At 37.5% G+C, this 19672-nt stretch overlaps 1 protein-coding gene across 15 annotated transcripts in view; it reads right to left on the minus strand.

Moving 5' to 3' along the window:
* The window catches only part of MPDZ (multiple PDZ domain crumbs cell polarity complex component), a 165712-nt gene that overhangs the window by 12123 nt on the left and 133917 nt on the right, over window positions 1–19672 (minus strand). For all 15 annotated transcript variants that reach the window (XM_069476493.1, XM_069476491.1, XM_069476487.1 and 12 more), the window contains 12 exons: window positions 18522–18684; window positions 15993–16189; window positions 14773–14864; window positions 14535–14625; window positions 12351–12431; window positions 8903–8995; window positions 8738–8812; window positions 7362–7536; window positions 4847–4992; window positions 4067–4150; window positions 3712–3905; window positions 1059–1206 (listed from right to left, as the gene is read on the minus strand). In XM_069476493.1, coding sequence (XP_069332594.1) covers window positions 1059–1206; window positions 3712–3905; window positions 4067–4150; window positions 4847–4992; window positions 7362–7536; window positions 8738–8812; window positions 8903–8995; window positions 12351–12431; window positions 14535–14625; window positions 14773–14864; window positions 15993–16189; window positions 18522–18684 — 1539 coding nt within the window. The remainder of the gene's footprint in view (window positions 1–1058; window positions 1207–3711; window positions 3906–4066; window positions 4151–4846; window positions 4993–7361; window positions 7537–8737; window positions 8813–8902; window positions 8996–12350; window positions 12432–14534; window positions 14626–14772; window positions 14865–15992; window positions 16190–18521; window positions 18685–19672) is intronic.

Raw genomic sequence — 19672 nt, forward strand, 5'->3', positions numbered from 1 at the left:
TTAAAAAAAAGAGAGAGATAAGCATTGACTTCTTTGCAGAATTTGCAGAAGCTGAAATATGTCTTGAAAGGAATATGCCTACAGTCCCAAGAACTGTATTAAGTGACTATTCCATACTTAACAATTCATTTTTAAAATGAGACTGGTTCTGCCTTTCCAATCAGACACTAAGCCTTCACGAAGAGTTTTCTTTGGAGGAAATTTACTTCATAATGTAAAATGTACTTGAGCTCAGAATGGTAGTAGGGATGGGGGCCTTATAATTGTTGGAGTAATCCTCAGTGTAGGCACTGCCAAGTAAATCTGCATTAAACTACTCTTACTGCATGAGGATGACTTATCCAATCCTGATTTTAATCCTGAACTTTAAATAGTTCAATAGTTTTGAGTCCCAGTAGGATATGGACCAAACATTCCCTTCTATGGGTCATAAAGGGCAAAATCTTTCTGCCACATTCTTCACCTTTGGGGAAATATAAAGACGTCCAATCTGGTGTTCCCCAAAAGGGGTTAAGGAAGGGGCCAGGTCGGGGAAAGGCCAGAAGGGATGATCTCCAGAGGTGCTGTGGGCACCCTTCTTGCCACCTGTGATCACCCCACACCGAGCAGTTCTGCCAAGTCACTTTTCAAGAAGCATTCATGCCAGAAATGAGAATCTTCACTTAAGCCAGAGGTAATATAAATAAGCTCAGAAATAAATACAAAGGAATGAAGATTGAGACTTTTGATTTCTCCTTTGTGGTCTGAATTTTTGTTTAAGAAAAATACTCAATACTCAATATACAATACTCACCTTAAAGATAAAATATTAATATTATAGATATTCAGTTCATAATTCTTACTAATACTAAATAATTTTATAACAATATAATAAACAGTTAATCATAAATTCACTATTTAGAAATTTGTCAGTGAAACATGGTATCTTACTTAAGTTTTATTTGAGATGACACTTCAAATAAAGAGAACACAATACTAATTTGACTGTGGTAGTCCAATGTTAAACTCTCTTTCTTCCATACTATTACCCAAAAGTATCTTTGGCATTTGATTTTTACCTTCAGCAAAGCAGCAACAGCTTCCTGGGTGGCATTACGGACATCTTCTCCATTCACCATTAATATCTGGTCTCCCTGCATAAGTCTTCCATCAGCATCTGCAATTCCTCCTTTGACGATGTCTGACACAAATACTCCTGTATCATTTCTGCACACAATTTTGAATTTCAACATTATTTTTTCCTCAATAATAATAGAATGCTTATTTAACGGAAAGCTAACTTTTTAACCAAAAATTTTACTGCTATTTTTTATGACTTTAAAAGTTTTATTGTTTTGAGCAACACTGGGGCAACATTATTAGAATTATATTTTTTGATAAATAATAGCTTATCTATTATAGTATTTCACTGGTTAAAATACTCTATCATAAGCATATTTATTCTTCATCAATTATATACTATGAGTAGAAGTGGGTACTACTATTCTCATTTTATGGGTCACACAGCTAGTAAGTGGCAAAAGTAAGACTTAGGAGTCAATCTTTGGATGTTAAATCTATAGTTCTTTCCATACCCATAATGAAGCCTTGAATGGATATTGACCCGTTGCTATCATCATCATCATCATCATCATCATCGAAAATAAATAACAGATGTATATCTCAAACTAAAATCATTCATTAACTCAAAACCTAAGTATCCTTGCTGTGATGTCTTTTATTTTAAATCATTACAGATCAAACTTTCATACACAAGATAGATTTATGAAAAATGGGAAAACTCTATTCTTATTCCAATCCTTTCTTCCACAAAACTATAAAAATAAAACAACAAAAAAACCTTATTGTTAAGATCCAAAGATAACTGTCAATAGAAACGTATAGTAAAAGCTGAGTTATATCACTTGTTCTTGCCAAGGTCATGACCTCAAACAAAGCATTCGACCATCTGATTCTCTGCGTTCCCATCTCTAGAATAAGGGTGTTGGATTGGATGGTCTTTGTATGCTCTTCCCAAGGCAAACAGTTTAGGATTCATTAATGGAGGTTTTTATAGTGACCTGGTGACCCCACATATTGTGGTTGCCTGGCACCCAAACACCCAAAATGAATTTTAAGTGTATATTATTTCACAAGAATTAGACTCCTGATACTGTAGTCCAAAAGGAAGGTCTTTCTTCAGACATATTCCCACTGAGATTCAAATAATATGCTACATTTTTTTCTGTGCCCTAAAAAAGAAAAAAACAAAAATCCTTTAACCGTCTCTGAAAAAACAACTAGTGTTAATGTCCCTTTACTGCCACACAGAAACAGCACTGCAGAACCAGGTGTGCATGATGATGATTTGGGCATTCTGAAAAATGCCTATTTCCAAAGAAGGATATTCTGACATAAACATCAAAATGTCACAGATTTTTGACTCATTGGAAAAAATAAGCTGCTTTAAAACGGTGGATATCTGAGGCCCAAGAATGGCAATATTTAACTTAGGGCCACTGCAGATGATGGAATACAGAATCCCTTTTTTTTCCTTTTTTTTTTTTTTTTTTTTTTTTGAGACAGAGTCTCACTCTGTTGTCTGGGCTAGAGTGCTTTGGCGTCGGCCTAGCTCACAGCAACCTCAAACTCCTGGGCTCAAGTGATCCTTCTGCCTCAGCGTCGGACTAGCTGGAACTATAGACGTGTGCCACCATGCCCAGCTAAGTTTCTCTATATATATTTTTAGCTGTCCAGCTAATTTCTTTCTATTTTTAGTAGAAATAGGTCTTGCTCTTGCTCAGGCTGGTTTCGAACTCCTGAGCTCAAATGATCCATCCCCCTCGTCCTCCCAGAGTGCTAGGATTACAGGCATAAGCCACCGCGCCAGGCCAGAATCGCTTTTTAATGAATGCTGAGATCATTTGTTTAACTATCTGGTATATTCTAAGGATCAGAGCCAGATGAGCTGATAGTAATAAAAAGAAGAAAGATTTATGGAACTTACTGGATTACATATATGTTAATATAACTTATATATAAATTTACTCATTTATATATAAATATTTTAAAAATGTATTTACAAGTAAATATTTAAATACATTGGGTATTTAACTTTGTGTGCGTTCTAAGCTGCCACCACGGCCCCTTGCTTTATGCTTTAGGTCCCCCATTGATGTCATGCTCTTGTCCTTCTCCCTAGAATATCCTCCACTCCTCTTTAATAGACCAATTATCATTTATCACTACTAGCCTCATCCCAGGCACCTCTTTTCTTAGAAGTTTTCCCTAACCCACTTAACTTAGATAGGGTCACTTGGTCCCTTTCCCTTTTGCTTACATGGCTCCCCCATAATGCATCTGTCACTCATCAAAAGATTTCTTTGTTATAAGAATATATTTAATTCTCATTCACTAGACAGTGAGTTCTTTGAGGTCAGGAACCATGTCTTATTTAACTTTGTTCCCCAGAACCTAATGTATTTCCTGATACATAACAGGTACTCAAAAAAATACAAAAGGACTTTGTGTTGAGTACCATCAAAATCCCCCAAAATACTAATTTTAAAAGTCCAAAACCAATGTCTTTTTATGGCTCTTTAGTGATTGGACTAGCAACAGCTACTTGTAGAACATGAGCCATTGATAAAGACTCTACTACTGCTATTATTCTTTAAAAGAATTTAAGTTCCATCATTTCCAAAAGAGCGTTGGGTTTGTCCTCAGTCATACCTTTTACCAACAATACTTAATCCCAGGCCTTTTCCTGGCTTCTTCTGCAGCTCAATAGTGAGGGTGTCACACACTTCCTCCTCTTTGTACGGCGCCTCATCTCTGTAGAGTGTCAGGCGCACTCTCTGTGGCGTCTGTCTCAGGACATTTATGGCTTCATCATGTGTGGCCTTTCTCAAGTCAATTCCATTCACCTGTACAGAAAAGGGACACTGGCTGTCAGGAACCAGGTGAGTTAAGTAAATTAAAGAAAGGATGGGAGGGGGTAGAGGGAGGGGAAAGAGAGAAAGAAACATAATTCTTCCAATAGTCTTTTCTCCATTAATTTTCAAGATCAAAAACAGGCATTCAGTACCTCTAAAATCTGATCTCCAGCCCAGAGTCTTCCATCTTTACATGCTGCTCCTTCTTCATAAACTTCATGGATGATAATGGCACCCTAGGGGCCCAAACAAAATATACCCATACTTATTCCTTTCTCTAGGAATGGTAAGCAGGAATGGAGTCCAAACACACCATACTTTCACAGACAGAAATAAGGGGTATACACTCACTGCATCTACATGCAAACTATATACCATAATTCAAGGAGAAGTGTAACAACACAATTTTTGCTAAAAGGCTCAAAGAAGCTTATACTTTTTTTCTAATGATAGAGAAAAGAAAAAAAATATAAAATATATAAATCATACATACATAATATATAGAGATACATTACTTTTCCTATCCACAAATTAAATGATTTTTAAAGTATTCTTGACATTTAGAAAATTTTATCTACAAAGTATCCAATTTTTCAGAGTACTCTTAATTATGGGTCTAACTCAACCTGGAAATCATTAAAAAGGAAAGTAAAATACAGCAAGGACTGGTGAACTGATAGAAACATTTCGAAACCTAAGGTCACAATCACAGTGTAACAGAATCCTACTGATTCAGCACTGGCTTACTCAAAGTAAAAATCCTGGTATCCATTTGAATATTTGTCCTATAAAATTAAAATAACAATGAATGATACATTTTTCTCAGCCTTTACAATTCATTTATAGAACCGATAGAAATCTCCCTATGATGGGCCCTCAGGCCTGGCTGAAGGGTGTCCTGTGCGGCAGAAGCACTTCTGGGTGATGCTCACCAGCAGCGTATCTGAGCCCCCGACGATGCTCAGGCCCAGCCCTGTTCGCCCTTTGGAAATCTCAATGGTTGTCTCGCAGCCGGGGATAATGGGGCAGGTTGCAGGATCAGAAGCAAAGATTGCTGGTGTTGACGATCTGCTTGTACCTAAAAATAAGTTAAAAATGAAATGAAATACAAATAAAAATTGATTAGAAGTCAAACTCAACACACTGGGTGCCTTTGAGGGATGGAGCAGGGAAACAGGCCCAGGGCTGGGGAAAAAGGAGACCTCAAATTTACCTTAATCTTTTAATTATCTTATCATTTTTTTTAACTTTTATTTTTTTAAATTGTTTTTATTTCAGCATATTACAGGGGTACAAATGTTCAGGTTACATATATTGCCTTTGCCCCACCAGAGTCAGAGCTTCCAGCATGTCCATCCCCCAGACGTTGCGCACTGCACACATTAGGTGTGTATATACCCATCCCCTTCTCCCCCCTCCCACCTGCCTGACACCCGATGAATGTTACTACTATATGTGCACTTAAGTGTGGTCAGTTAATACCAATTTGATGGTGAGTACATGTGGTGCTTGTTTTTCCATTCTTGTGATACTTCACTTAGTAGAATGGGCTCCAGCTCTACCCAGGATAATACAAGAGGTGCTAGATCACCATTGTTTTTTTGTGGCTGAGAACTTCACGGTATACATATACCACATTTTATTAATCCACTCATTTATTGATGGGCACTTGGGTTGTTTCCTGCAAACCAATTATCTTATATTTAAGAGTAGCAGATGAATATTATCAAATTATCATCATTAATTTAGGGTAAAAATTACCTGTTTAATGATTTTCTACACTATTCTGTATTCTTTAAATTGCTAGATATATAAAGAATAGGATATGAAGGAAAGAGAATAGAGTTGAATTGAACCTCTACTTTCACTTTGATATTCTACATTTCACTGGGGCCAAACATACTTCTTGTGAAATAAAGATTTATAAAACTCAGAACAGAGATATGTGATCAAGACCTAGAAGCACATTCAGGCAGGTCCACAAAACACAAAGCACATCAATCATTGTGGTCATGGTGCCTGCTTTTCAGAGATTTTTATGTTATGTTTTCCTTTTCTTCTTACCTAGAGCATCTCTTCTTTTGTAATCAATTCTGAGCATGTGTGTACCATTTGCAGTTTTTCTGCTTGGGTCTCACTTAATGTTTTATAAACTAAGATATCAAATCCTGGTGCATACTCAGAATTGAATAGATAAGAATAGATCATGAGAAAACAAGGAGAATATAATTCGCACCTTCTTTTATGATAGTCTTCATGTCATATCATATGTTTTATGATACAACAAAGAGCATACAGCAAATAGCATGTTTTGGGAAAGTTAGGACATTTGGTAGAGTAGCGTATGCTTTAGATAAGATGTTCCCTTTTTAGGAAATCAAAAACAGACTATTTTCTTGCTCTTAAAATGGCAAGAACAGGTGTAAGATATTTTATTTTATGTTTTCATTTAGCATTTCATGTTTTTATAGACAATGCTATTTAGGGATCAGCATAAAAATAAAAAATGAGAAAATTTCCATAAAATCTTAACACTTAAGTAAATTATTCAGTCTTTCTAAATAAAGGATTACTTTCAGAGATGTATTACTTTAAGACTTTGTTGTCCAGTATATTACAAATGTTTTAAACTAGTCTTTCTTAAAAACTTGACAAAAGATCAGTTTGGAGGCCAAAGGAAATTTTTCCCCCTAGATGCAGAAAAAGCCAATGTGTTTAAGCAATTTTAAAAAAAAATTGGTGCTGTAGAGCTTGAAATTTATTGTTGCATTACACACCAGTGTAATTTGTCTCAGAAAGTAACTCGAAGGAATAATGTGCCTCCATATGCCAGGCTGGCAGTATGACACACTAACGTATCATCCCACAGTCCATACACATCCATTTCATCTCTTTTGACAGGATCTACTATTACATCAAAAGCAAAAAATTCAGCTCGACCATGTACATCATGCTAATAACTAGCATTTTTAAGAGTTTCTTGTAGTGGCAGGCAGTGTTGATCCTACCTGTGAAATGGGATCATTGTGTGTCCATTCTACAGATAAGAAAACTGGGGCTTAGAGAACTTAAATTACTTTCTCAGTATAAAAAAGAATCTACTATAAAATGATATTTCTAATTAATTGGTTAGATACCTAGAATAACAGGTATCCTCAGCAAAGTATTCCTGGAGAGCAAAGAGAATCACTCCCTCATGTTAGAAGTGAAGATGCGAAGCGTGGTGTGGGTGGGCGGGTTTCCTAAGGCCCCACGGCTGGTTAATGCACAGCACGCAGACTGCCTGCCTAACAGGCGGGTACTCTTGTTCAGGATTTCCACTCCTCACACCATCCTCTCACCAAAGGGCTCCCTCACTTCCCACAGGGAGGCACAGGCAGGCCTCCCACGCACAGGCCCTCCTCGAGGGTGCCATACGTGCAGGACTCTCAGGAGCCTGGCCCTTACTTCGGATGCTTTCCGGTTCGGGGGAGCCAGACTGTGGGATCACTGGAGACTGGGAGCTGCTCTTTTTCTCTCCATTGACTGTGCTGGCTGCTGAAGGAACAGGCTGGGAATCTTGATTCTCAGCATGAATGGTAAGTTTTACTGTCGTCTTTGCGGTCTTGAGAAGGCTGATAAACTGGCAGGGTGTTGGTGTAGAAGGGAAACAAAATTCAAATGCCAATTAGTAGACTTGTACCAATAAGTCACCATCATTGCTGGAATCTAATTCTATCTATGGTTGAGAGAAGAGACAGAGGCAAATGATTTCCTTGTTAGGACTTAAGGGGCGTAGAAAAAAATGGCTCTAGTTTCTCTCTAGCTTGCCCAAATGCCTGATATAGATTAGGGCCACAGTTTAACTTCTACATTAAGTCTAGTTTTGACCAGATTCTTCCTTATGTAAACATAAGGCTTTCAACTTTTTACATCTCTAATTAATTTTGTCCATTTTTCTGGATCTCTACAACCTTAGAAGATATATGGGGTATTTTACCCACTTCCTGACTCTAAGAGAATCTGAAGCAGCTTACACAAACACTTTTAATAAAATAGAAACACATATGTTAAAAGCAGAATAAGAAAACTATGCAACAGAAAAATCAAGGCAAATGGAAAGTTCAAACAGATTTATGGGTTAAAAGATCCAACTTATACAATTAGTAAAATTGAATTTTTAAAAAACAATTGTAAGCTTCTTGCTGGCCAACGTAGAAATGGAAACAGTTACATGGTTCTCCCTCAGTACAAGGAAGAAAAAGAACACTGCATCTCAGGGAAACAAAGCTTTTTTTTTGGCACTTACATAAGAAAGTCCTCAAGTGAGACTCCAAGAAAGTGTTATGATCTCTTTTGAGGAGAGGAAACTCAGGTACAAGAACTGTTTAATCCCAATAAAAGTTATGCATTTGATAGTTAAATCTTAAAATCTGTTCATAAAGCAGTATACACAGTGGATATTTATGGGAGCAAACATTCATAAAAAGGAATTCCTTTGATGGTAACACTAAGTTGTTGTTAAGGAGTTTCAAGTTTTCCTAAAGGAAAACAAAAACGATATTTATCAAAAATGCCCAGTGATTATTCAATAATTTTCCAGGCAACAGAAAATATCTTACTATCACCTTGACTGGAAAATAGAAATTGAAGAGCTCTTCTTTTCTTTAAGAACCTTTAAGCTCTTCTTTTCTTTAAGCTCTTCTTTTCTTGAACCTCTTCTTTTCTTTAAGAATAACTCTAATATCACTACATAGCCCTAATTCCCTAAGACCACACACAAACACTTTAGCCATGCCCAAGGATGGGTTTATATTACTATTTACTTTATTTTGAAAAAGTACCTTTTCAACAGGATAGCCAACAACAATTTCATCATCTATAGCCAAGATCTGATCTCCAACTTTGAGCCGTCCATCCTAAATGGAAATATGGAAGATTTCAAGTGATTTTCCAGAGGTAACTCCCTCCTCCACCACTTCATAACAGTAAGAAAGGTAAAACCTCACCTTAGCTGCTACACCATGCTCTGTTAAACTCTTTATGATGACTCCACTGAGTGTATCTTCTTCACTGATAGCAATGCCCAAACCCCCTTGATCCTAGAAAAGTAAAAACAAGAACACCCAGAAGACTTGAAATAGATTAGTTTTATCTAAAGGGAGGGATACCCAAGGGCTAGAAAAGCAATTAAAACTCTTCTAACGTCCACTATTAGAAATCTCTGTTTTTTAAGCAAACTTTCAAATTTTTCTAATGAGACTAAGTTCTCCATCAAACATTCCAGTGTTTTAATTCCTCCCGTATGTCTGACATCTTTAATAACATTAATAAAACATCCAGACAGCAAAAATGCATTCAGTAATTCAATCAAAACATTCAACATTTGAAAATTTCATCTTGTGTAACTGGCTGACTGAATAAGTCATTCAGAAACAACCCAAGAATCCTCCTGCCTCCTCTCTTTCTGGCCTGTAGCTTAGAACTAGCAAGCAGGTCTGGCCCCTTCATTCTTTTCTGCCCCTTCTTCCTGTAGCAGGCAGACTGCAATTACTGTTGCATGCAATGTCCTTTCTGGGGCCGAACACTCAGAGTTGTTTCTCCAGAGAATAGCATTTTGATTTGCTGCACAGTGAAAATGCTTTGTAGCCCCAAGACATGCAACGAGAACCTGCCAAAGCTGGGGAGCTACACCTACTTTCTCTGTATTTTCCACATTGTGTTTTATCAAAACCAAATGTTCAGTAACATGGGACTTTACCTTTCTTTAACATTTATTTTAATAAACTTAAAATAGAGTTTTGAACATTTTCATTCTTGCCAGAGCTAGTAATCTTTTTCACTATAGTTTTTGTCCATGGAAAAGTTACAAAAAACAAAAAAAGAACAAAGGGAATCTTGTCATGGTTCTTCTGAAATATACACACAAGAGCCTAACTTGCCATCAGAAACATTTATGGCCATGACTATGACATCAAGGTAGGTTTCACCATCCTTTTAAAGATTATCAACATTGTGGCTTTTCCAAGGTAGATTATTAATGCCTGATGAATTTCAGGCTGTCACTGAGCATCTAACACTTCTCTCTTTCCAGGCAATCAGTCATATTATCAGCCAGAGAAACCCGTACCTTTAGAGTAAGCAGAACTGAGTTTACCTTCTACCTAGCTGTAGAAATTTGGATATGTCACTTAACATCTATAATCCTCAATTTTCTTAACTAAAAAAATCTAAATTTTGTTATCTAAAAAAATAGAATAATAATACTTGGCATCTAACAGTCAGGAAAGTACCTTATTGAGGAGGCTAAAAACAGAGACCAGCTTTAATATTGTAGAATGAAGGAACCTTGCTCATTAGCTCATCCAGTCCCAACAATAACCCCATTTACAGAAGAAAGTGAGGACTAGTAGGACTCAATCATTTGTGGGAGATCACTCAGGATGTGAGAAGGGATTCTGGGAGACAGAACAGGCTTATGTCCACCCCACTGCTAAGTTCCAGGCCAAAGAACTTGAATGCATCTGTTTGACAATGAAGGTCCTTGAAAGGTTCTGAATAGAGGATTAAAACAATAAGAACATCCATCAAGCACCTTAATCAGGTTGCCTAATGCAGGAAGAGAAAGCATCAGAAAAAACCAGTGACAAGAAGCAGATAACTTTGCCAGCTTACTCTTTCCTGTTTATTATAACAATAACAAAAAGCAATTATACATGTATGCTAGGTACTGGGCGCTATACATATGCATGTTTAATTATCACAATATACACTTAATTCTTACTACAATGCTAAGAGGGAAGTACAATTATTATGCCCATCTTGGAGAGGGGAAACTAGGTACAGATTAAGAAACGTGCCCAAGGTCACAATCTCACAGTCAGTAAGAGGTGTCTGTGCTCTCAACCACTACAGTATTCTGCTCCTTATTCATCTAACAAGCTCAATTTACCAACATTTTCTGGGCACTCATCATATCCTAGGATGTACTAAGCATTAGGTGAATAAATCAGAATCAACACTATAAAAGGATATATGTAAACTAATTATCTTATTTTTGATTTTTCTAAAGATAAGCATACACTGCAATTTTTAAAAAAATTATTCATTATAAAGTATACATTTAAATGTTTCATAATTAACAAATTATAGAGAAATGATTGCACTGTTAAATACTATAAACTCTGACTATAGGATTTAGGAGGAAAAAAAACCTATGGCCTGAAATCAGAAAGTGACAGAGGAAGATATTATATCTCTTAAATGGCAATAGAATGAGTTATCCTGGAATTGAAGTGTATGGACTTCTTGACAGAAAGGGCAAAAGGCTTTAATGACTTCTTTTCTTTTCTCTCTCTCTACAACAAAAATAGCCCATAATAAGGACTTCTTTTATATGTATATTACAAGACTAGAGCAATCCACTTTTTATAGGGTTATCTATTATAAAAAAAAAAAACCCAATCAATATAGACAGAGTATTTTATTTCAGGGTATTTTATTTCCCTGAACACTTAACAGAGTCTGATCATGTGCCAGAAATTACGCTATTTTATAATCAACTCATATAAGGTTTACAATTACCTAAAAGTACTAATAATATTATAACCTTAAATTTCCAGATAAGGAGCCTGAAGCACAGAAAGATCATACAGTGCATCAAGTTTATATCTGATGAAGCAAGGATTCAACCCAGACAGAACAACCCCCAGAGCTCAGGCTCTTAAACACCATGCTGCATTGCCTCATGGCTGGAGAGTGGTGTATGGACCACTCTGCTTCTTTTTGTCTACAGCACTTCCTGCGAATATCCTCCTGTACCCCCACCCCATCTCCTTCTTTCTTCTTCTCCTTTCTGAGCACTTCACTGCTCTTTCTGCCTATACTCTTGTTCATTCACCATCTACCTGCTTTCCAGCCTGACCCTGAAGCACCTGAAAGCATTTATATGTTTCTGTTCAGCAAGTGGTCTTTTGAATATAAAGATCAGATCTTTTCAAAGAAATACCTTGCTGATGTCTATCAAAACTTCTAGCTTTATGAGCTTTCCTTTTATAAAAGACAAAGACTAAAACTTCTATTTCTTTATTTTTATTTCCTCCATAGCAGGACCTTGATAAATGAACCAAGGAGAGATGGCTAAATTTCATACCTTGGAATAATCATAAAAGGAAAGGCTAAGCCCCTGCTAAAGTATCAATTAGTACAGTGTTTCTCAAACTCAAGTGTGCATTAGAATCACCAGCAAGGCTTATTAAAACACAAACTTCTGAGCCCACCCTTAGTGCTGCTTGCTGAGCAGGTATGTCTCGGTGGGCCCAAGTGTCTGCCTTTCTAACAAGATCCCAGGTGATGCTGATCCTGCTGATCTGGAGACCACACTTTTGAAAACCAGTGAACTAGAACACTGGAGTGAAGGTACTCACATCATTTCATTCCAATTTAAAGCAGATTTACCTTGGGAAGCTCCAGATGTTGCACATTTTTAAATGAACTGAGGTCCACAGCTGCACCAGAAGTAGTAATACTTGGCTCCGTCTGACAGAGGGAAAGAAAAGGCAAAAAAGGCAACTGATTATTAGGTAATTTTTTTTGTTTTAATATAAGAGCCACTTAATCAAAATTATTTCATATATTATAATTATTACTATTTTAACATTTTATGGAATATGTGAACATTATATTCTCTTCAAAATACATACAAGGTATGATTGGACAACAATTATTTTAGAGCACAGAGAGACCAAGTGGCTCTGGAGACTGCCTGGATTTACTCCATAATGAAATCTAACAGCAACCCAGCTACCAACAGTGACACTCGCAACAGAACACCAGCACAGGCACCATTCATTGTTCTCTACTGTGTTAGTTACCAAGCGAATTTAAAATTAGTAAATTAGTTCAGTTTTACCTGAACATTATTAAAATATTTTATTTCCTTAAGGGATATATTTAGTACAATCAGTATGAAAATAAAATTTTCTCCTTTATAATCTAGACATCTTTGAATAACCACCTGACTCAGTTTCACATCAGGAACAGTTAGACAATGATTTGTATACTTATGTTGTGTATAAATAAGCCCTATGTTTATATATTCATTGAGGGAAGAGTGTTTTTGTTCCTACACCTTCCCCTGCTGATAATCACCATGACTCCTCTAATTTCAAACTTTTCACTTTCTACTACTTCCTTTTATTTATCTTATACACGGAGCCAAAGTTTTTCCAAATCAAAACAAAACTTCCACCAAAAAACCCTCTTAATTCTTTGTCACCCTCTAGCCACTTCCCTCTCCCTCCTTAATTTCTTTTCCATCATTTGCTTTCTGAAAAACCACTAAATAATCTCCTAATTGTCAAATTCAAGAGACTCTCTTTAACCGTTTCCTAACTGGACCTCTTTGCAGCACTCAGGGTGTGGAATATACACTTTTTCCTCCAACATGCTCTCCTGATTTTTCTTCATCCTGCCTGACCCCTCTTTATCAGCCTTCCTCCTTATTGGTGATATTACATGGTTCTGACCTCGCCTTCTTCTTCTCTCCAAATGCTCCCCACAGGCAAGCACCTCAACTTCCGTGGCTAACAAATGCCAAATCCACATCTATGGGAATTCATCTCCAAACTCTAGACCAAATGTCCCAATGCATACTTTTCTACCAGTCTTTCCAAGAGGCAATTCATTCTTAAGCTGCCTAAAACAGAATGTACTATATTTTTGTAAATATCTACTACTCTTTTCTGTCTTTTCTATTTTGGTGAAAGACGTCATCAAGCCAGATGTCTGAAAACCTTGTTGTACATCCTGTTTAATTCACCAGTGTATCCTCAGCCCAAAGAACAGTACCTGGCACAAGGCAGATTACGCAGGAAATATTTGTTGGATAAATAAATTCTCAACTACTCAAAATTTTTCCTCAATGAGTACATTTAGTTGGGGATGAAGTACTATCAATTTGAGTTCTAAATCTCTGACATAACTATCCTCTCTTCTCTTGCCTTAGTTCAGGCCCTCATTATCTTTCTCCTGAATTATTCCAATAATTTTCTTACTCCCACTACCTTAACTTCTTTCCCCTGCTACCTCTGATTTTTCTCTACACTACTGCTGGAGAAGTTTTTAACATTTTTTTGAGCTCTAGGCTGCCTCAAAGACAAAGTCGGCACATGTTAGCCTATTAATGTTTCTCACCCTATCCCCTTCCTCAGTGACTCTTTTCTCACCAGTCCCCATTCTTTGCCCCACACTGTTCATTAATGCTCTATAATTTTCAATTCCCTGCACTGTCTAGAGCACCCATGCCACTCCTCACTCCATGCTGGCAATGTTTTTGCCCCTAAATCTTTCAATGCATACTTCCTATGTAATGTCTTCCATAAGGTCTTACTCTCTCTACAGAGGCAGAACTGACAACTCCTATTCTACCTCCCTATTTCCTATGCGGACTACAAGTAGCCTTCATGTGTGTGGCATGCTTATTTACATGAGTGTCTTTTTGTACTAGATAAACTCCTTGAGGGCCAAAGTTATAACTTATCTACCTTTGATATCCCTGTAAGTGTTCTATAATTGGTAACTGAGTTAGTAGGGGTACAGCAATCAAATCTATCCAGAAAAACAAACAAAAGTGACACATACTTCCTTATTTTGAAGATTCTCAGAGGTAGACGGCAAAGGTTCTACCGTATTTCCAGGACATACAGCCATCTGACTCACGGCATCTTTATTTCTAAAAGAAAAAAACGCCAAATTGTCTAACCTCAAAGATCTAGAACTATAGCATTTACATATTTTTAAATGCTTTATTTTCATTCAAAAGAACTCAGAGTCAAAATGCCAACAAGTATTTGGTAAACCAGCAAAAGAAGATGCTCACCTGATAAAAATTATTTTTACTTTAGAAGGGGCACATTTAATGATTGAGGAAGCATTCTGATGACTTCTTCCATACAAAATTTGACCATTGATCTGTAAGAAATAAGTATCATTAGTTGAGCCTGAAATTCTAATTTCATAAATTATTATTCTATCTGGCCAATGAAAAGCACATTTTTTTCTTCTTTTAAAATATTATATGTATTTTCTTCCCCAGAACATGAACCTGACTTTTGATGGTAAATAAAGTTCATGTTTATAGCCAACGTTAAAATGATGTACACAAAGTGTAATATCCACAAACTGCTGGTAAAGAGGCACCACTTGGACCATCTGCAGGAGAGCAGACAGCAAACCTCCTGGCAGGCACAGGGCTTCCAGCATGCTCTGCACAAAGCAAGGGCTCTGTGGAAACACCTGTGACCTGCAAAGCCCATTCCAGGAAATCCCCTGCCATCCCATTTCCCAGTTAGTCTCAAAACCCATGGCCTGGGAATAGGCCAATGGGAGAAGCAATGCTGAGCAGATTCAGGACTTAGGCAGCAGTCTGTGCCTAGGCAGCACAGCGCCCAGTGCAAACTGCCAGCTTAGTTGTCTAGTCATTTAGCCTTCACTGACTGAGCCTCCAGAGTCAATAGAGAAACACACTTGGCATGAGTTAGAGTATAAAGGCAATGTAAAGACATGTGGATCCCAGCCTACAGGAGGCAAGGACAAACACCACAAGCAAATAAAATTCTAAACAGTATAATGTATCATCCACAAATTTCCTTTGTTTGGTGGGCTGAGTTACTGCTTTTGTATTTATCCTTAACCTCGACCCCACCCCTCCTCACCCCTATCACTTCTCCCATTAGTGATTCAACTTCCAGAATGTACAGCGGGTCAGCTTCATTACTGGGGAATGATTGGTCACTTGGCTTTTCAAAAACTCCTAATAAAAATGCAGCAGACAAAATAAATGTTTTCAAGTGTGATCTTTATTACTGTCTTGGAGCACAAATTGTTTCTGGTGCTACGTAGTCATGACCTTTTAATGGGAACATGGGCTTTACTTAGCAGAGATTTGGTCTAGAGCCAAATTTGCTGCAATGCATCTATTTTATTAGACAAGTAATAGTTTTCTCATTCAACACGAGGTCTGGGTGTTTTTCTGGAAATTGATGATTCCACTGCATGGATACAGCAAGGGTAAATATAAAATTTTCCATAAGAACTTACCTCTAGAAGCTCATCTGCAATTTGCAATCGACCATCTTTTCCCGCTGCTCCATTTGGATCAATTCCCACTATAAAAACACTCATTCTGGATCGGTCTTTGTTCCCAGCAAGACTTAGGCCCAAACCGCTACGACCTTTCTCCAGTTCAATCATATGTAGCTCTCCTGTTAGGGTTCCATAACGCTCTCTGATATTTTCTACATACAACAACAACAAAACATACATATTTAAAGTTAATTCACAAGCAAATGCTTTACAATGGAAGACTATTTAGTTTTATCTCAAAAGGGCATTATTTGTACCAAAATGTAATCTTTGGCAGTTAAAAGCTAAATAAACTGGCCACCTGAGCATCAGGCCTGGTTTCCTGGAGTGCCCAAATTTTGAGGAATTTCTTTGCATTTAGGGTGCAGAGAGCATAGTGCCTGATTGATTCACCTTGAGGTGATTAGGCCCAGGAGAAGTAACTCACATTTATAAACTCCCAAAAGACTATGATTAACCCAGAAATTTGCCTTATCATTTGCAGAAGAAAACAGAACTAAGGCATCCAGAACATCTGCGTGTACTAATCCATGGGAGCTCTTCTCCCATAGGAAAATCGACATTGTGTATCACATCATGTCGGGCAGTTGCTGGTACATATATCCTGAATGAAGGGAATGGCTTTTCTTTTTGCAAGGAGCCAGAAGGCTAGGACAAACTGATGTAACTATCCCACTTTTGGGGACACATGTCCTAATTAGATGAGCCACACCATTTACATCTCCCCATCCCACATCTTAAAAAGGTAAAGTCTATTGTCCACCCTTTTTAATCTTAGAGGGCAAGGCCCCAGATAAGTGACTGGCCGGCAGCCAGTACTAACTGCCAGCCATGTGAGTGAGGCATCTTGGAAGTCCAGTTCAGCTGAGGCCACCACCACACCTTGATAGATTAATAATAAATTATTGTTTTAAGCCAGTGGTCCCCAACCTTTTCAACACCAGGGACTGGTTTCATGGAAGATAATTTTTCCATGGACCGGGAGGCTGAAGGAGGGGGATGGTTTGGGGCTGATTCAAGCACATTATATTTATTGTGCACTTTATTTATATTATTATTAGATTGTCACTTGCCACTCACTGATGGGGTTTGGATAGGAGTCTGCAAGCAATTAATTTGTTATGGTCTCTGTGCAGTCAAACCTCTCTGCTAAAGATAATCTGTATTTGCAGCCACTCCCCAGCACTAGCGTCACCACCTCAGCTCCACCTCAGATCATCAGGCATTAGATTCTCATAAGGAGTGCGCAACCTAGAACCCTCTCATGCGCAGTTCATAGTAGGGTTCACGCTCCTATGAGAATCTAATGCCGCTGATGATCTGACAGGAGGCGGAGCTCAGGTGGTGATGTGAGCAATGGGGAGCGGCTGTAAATACAGATGAAGCTTTGCTCACTCACCTGCTGCCCACCTCCTATTGTGCGGCCCAGTTCCTAACAGGCCATGGATCAGTACTGGTCCATGGCCCAGGGGTTGGGGACCACAGTTTTAAGCCATATTTGGGGGGCAGCTCAATAATAGAAAACTGAAACATCTCAGTTCACATTTTCTTCAGAGTACATTCTGGCCACCTTGATTAGATTAGCAGTATGCTCTAATATCGCTGATAATAGACTGAGAAAACTGCAAACCACATGGCTAATGTCATGCATTCTACATTTATCCTTAACAGCATCAATTTCATAAATTGCCATCTCCTGACTCCTTATAGAATCTAGCAGTATGACTTTTACAGTCTGTATTTTTAAAAAACATGTATTGTCATATTCTTTAATGACATAAGTAGATTTTTAAAATAAAACTTTCAAAACAATGAAATTTATGACTTTTGGGTATATTTTTAATATTTTCCTATAAAATGGTTTGTTTCCATAGAAAACAGAGACACCCCATTTATCCTAATAACAGCTGCCTGTGAATGATTCCCATGCACCAGGCATCGTGCTCAGCACTCCTCAGACATTATCTAATTTAATGTTAGCAACCTGAGGGAAAAACTGGAACTCAGAGAGAGAGAGAAACTGGGCTAAAAGTTAGAGGAAGTTAAACAACTTAGCAAATGCCAAAAGTTTTGATCTCCACAATTATACTATGTTACCTTTCTAGTACAGATAATACCAGAAGTTCAAAGTATAGTATCAACAATAAACAGATTTTACAATGAGGACTCCGAGGCCGAGAAAGTGGTGCTGACTTCTTTAAGACCACAAGGTGGTTGATCCAGTACTAGCTTTTGAGATAGTGCCCTGTCCTCTTTAATTCTTATACATTAACAAAAATGCATATTTAAAGGAAACGAAGGACATGATTTCATGGCCAAGGAATGTATGCTGTATTCCAGCAAACAAACAGCATGTTTTTCTACACAGAATTGCATTACATATCACAAAAGTTGCAACATATTTATTCATCCAGGGCAGCTTTCAGAAATTCAGAGCTATTTTAACACCTCTTATAATTAAGTACATAACAAAAGACAACTTACTCCAGCTGTAACCAAACTCATCCTCTTTGTCCACCTCTTCTGAGATACTGCTTGAAGATGACTGTGCATGGTCACTGCCCATTTCTGCAAATGCTGAAGGAGGCGGTGGGGGCACGTTGCACAATGGAGCCTTCTCTGGCTCCGACTCCGACTGACTGGGTGCCTGTGGGAACAAGAAGAATGCAGTGGGTACGTGCAGTTCAAGGAAGAAAACTTCAAGGAAAAGAAGTAAGATTATCATGTCAAAAACAAAGACTGACTTTAAAGTATCTAACAAATAATGGAATGCTCACATATACAGAAAATGTTATAAAGGATTCAGGTAAAGTTTAAAAACACTAAACAAAAAAGTATCACAGCACAATTCATAAACTGCTATTTGCTATTTTAAAACAATCAATTATTCAATTTGAAGGCTTAAATGACTTAAAAATGATACAAACTTTCCCTTCTGGAAAAAAATTTTTCAATCAAAAATGTAGCATAAATATACAGGGGTTCTGGGCAAGATTTTCAGGGTCTAGAAAGGTCTTCCAAGAAACTAAAAAAAAGAAAAAGAAAATTATCAACAAAGTTGCCCTTCAAAGCTTGTTAGTGAGAATATATATGAAGAATTCTTTATTGCTACCTGAATCCTCTCTCCAAATGATTCTCTCAACAAATCCAAGAAAATGAGCATTACACATGCAGGCTTATGTACGAGGGAGCCAGTCTGTTAGCACAGAGCACACAGCCTCAGATCTGAGGGACAGCACCATCTTTCCCTTGCCAAGGCAGCTTGCAAGGTAAATTAGAAAACATAGGACAATACTTCAGACAAAGCCAAAGAGTAGCATACTTGCTGTCTGAGACCATAGGTCTTATTTCAAAAAACAAAAAAAAGATTTGGTATTTGGTATCATCCAGTTCTTATATTAATATTATAGATTATTAAACAGAATGATGGAGTTTGAAAGGTCTTTAAGTAACTGAGTTCATTTTATTCATTTTGCAGATGAATAAAACCTTTTGAACCTGAGGCCAGGAGAAGCAAAAGATTTTGTTCCAAATCACACATTGGCAAAACCTTTTGAGCCTGAGGCCTTCTCCTGAGGCCAAGAGAAACAAAAGATTTTGTTCCAAATCACACATTGGCACTAGATTTCCTTCTG

This window comes from Eulemur rufifrons, chromosome 7 (genome assembly GCF_041146395.1).
Source record: "Eulemur rufifrons isolate Redbay chromosome 7, OSU_ERuf_1, whole genome shotgun sequence".
Lineage (NCBI taxonomy): Eukaryota > Metazoa > Chordata > Mammalia > Primates > Lemuridae > Eulemur > Eulemur rufifrons.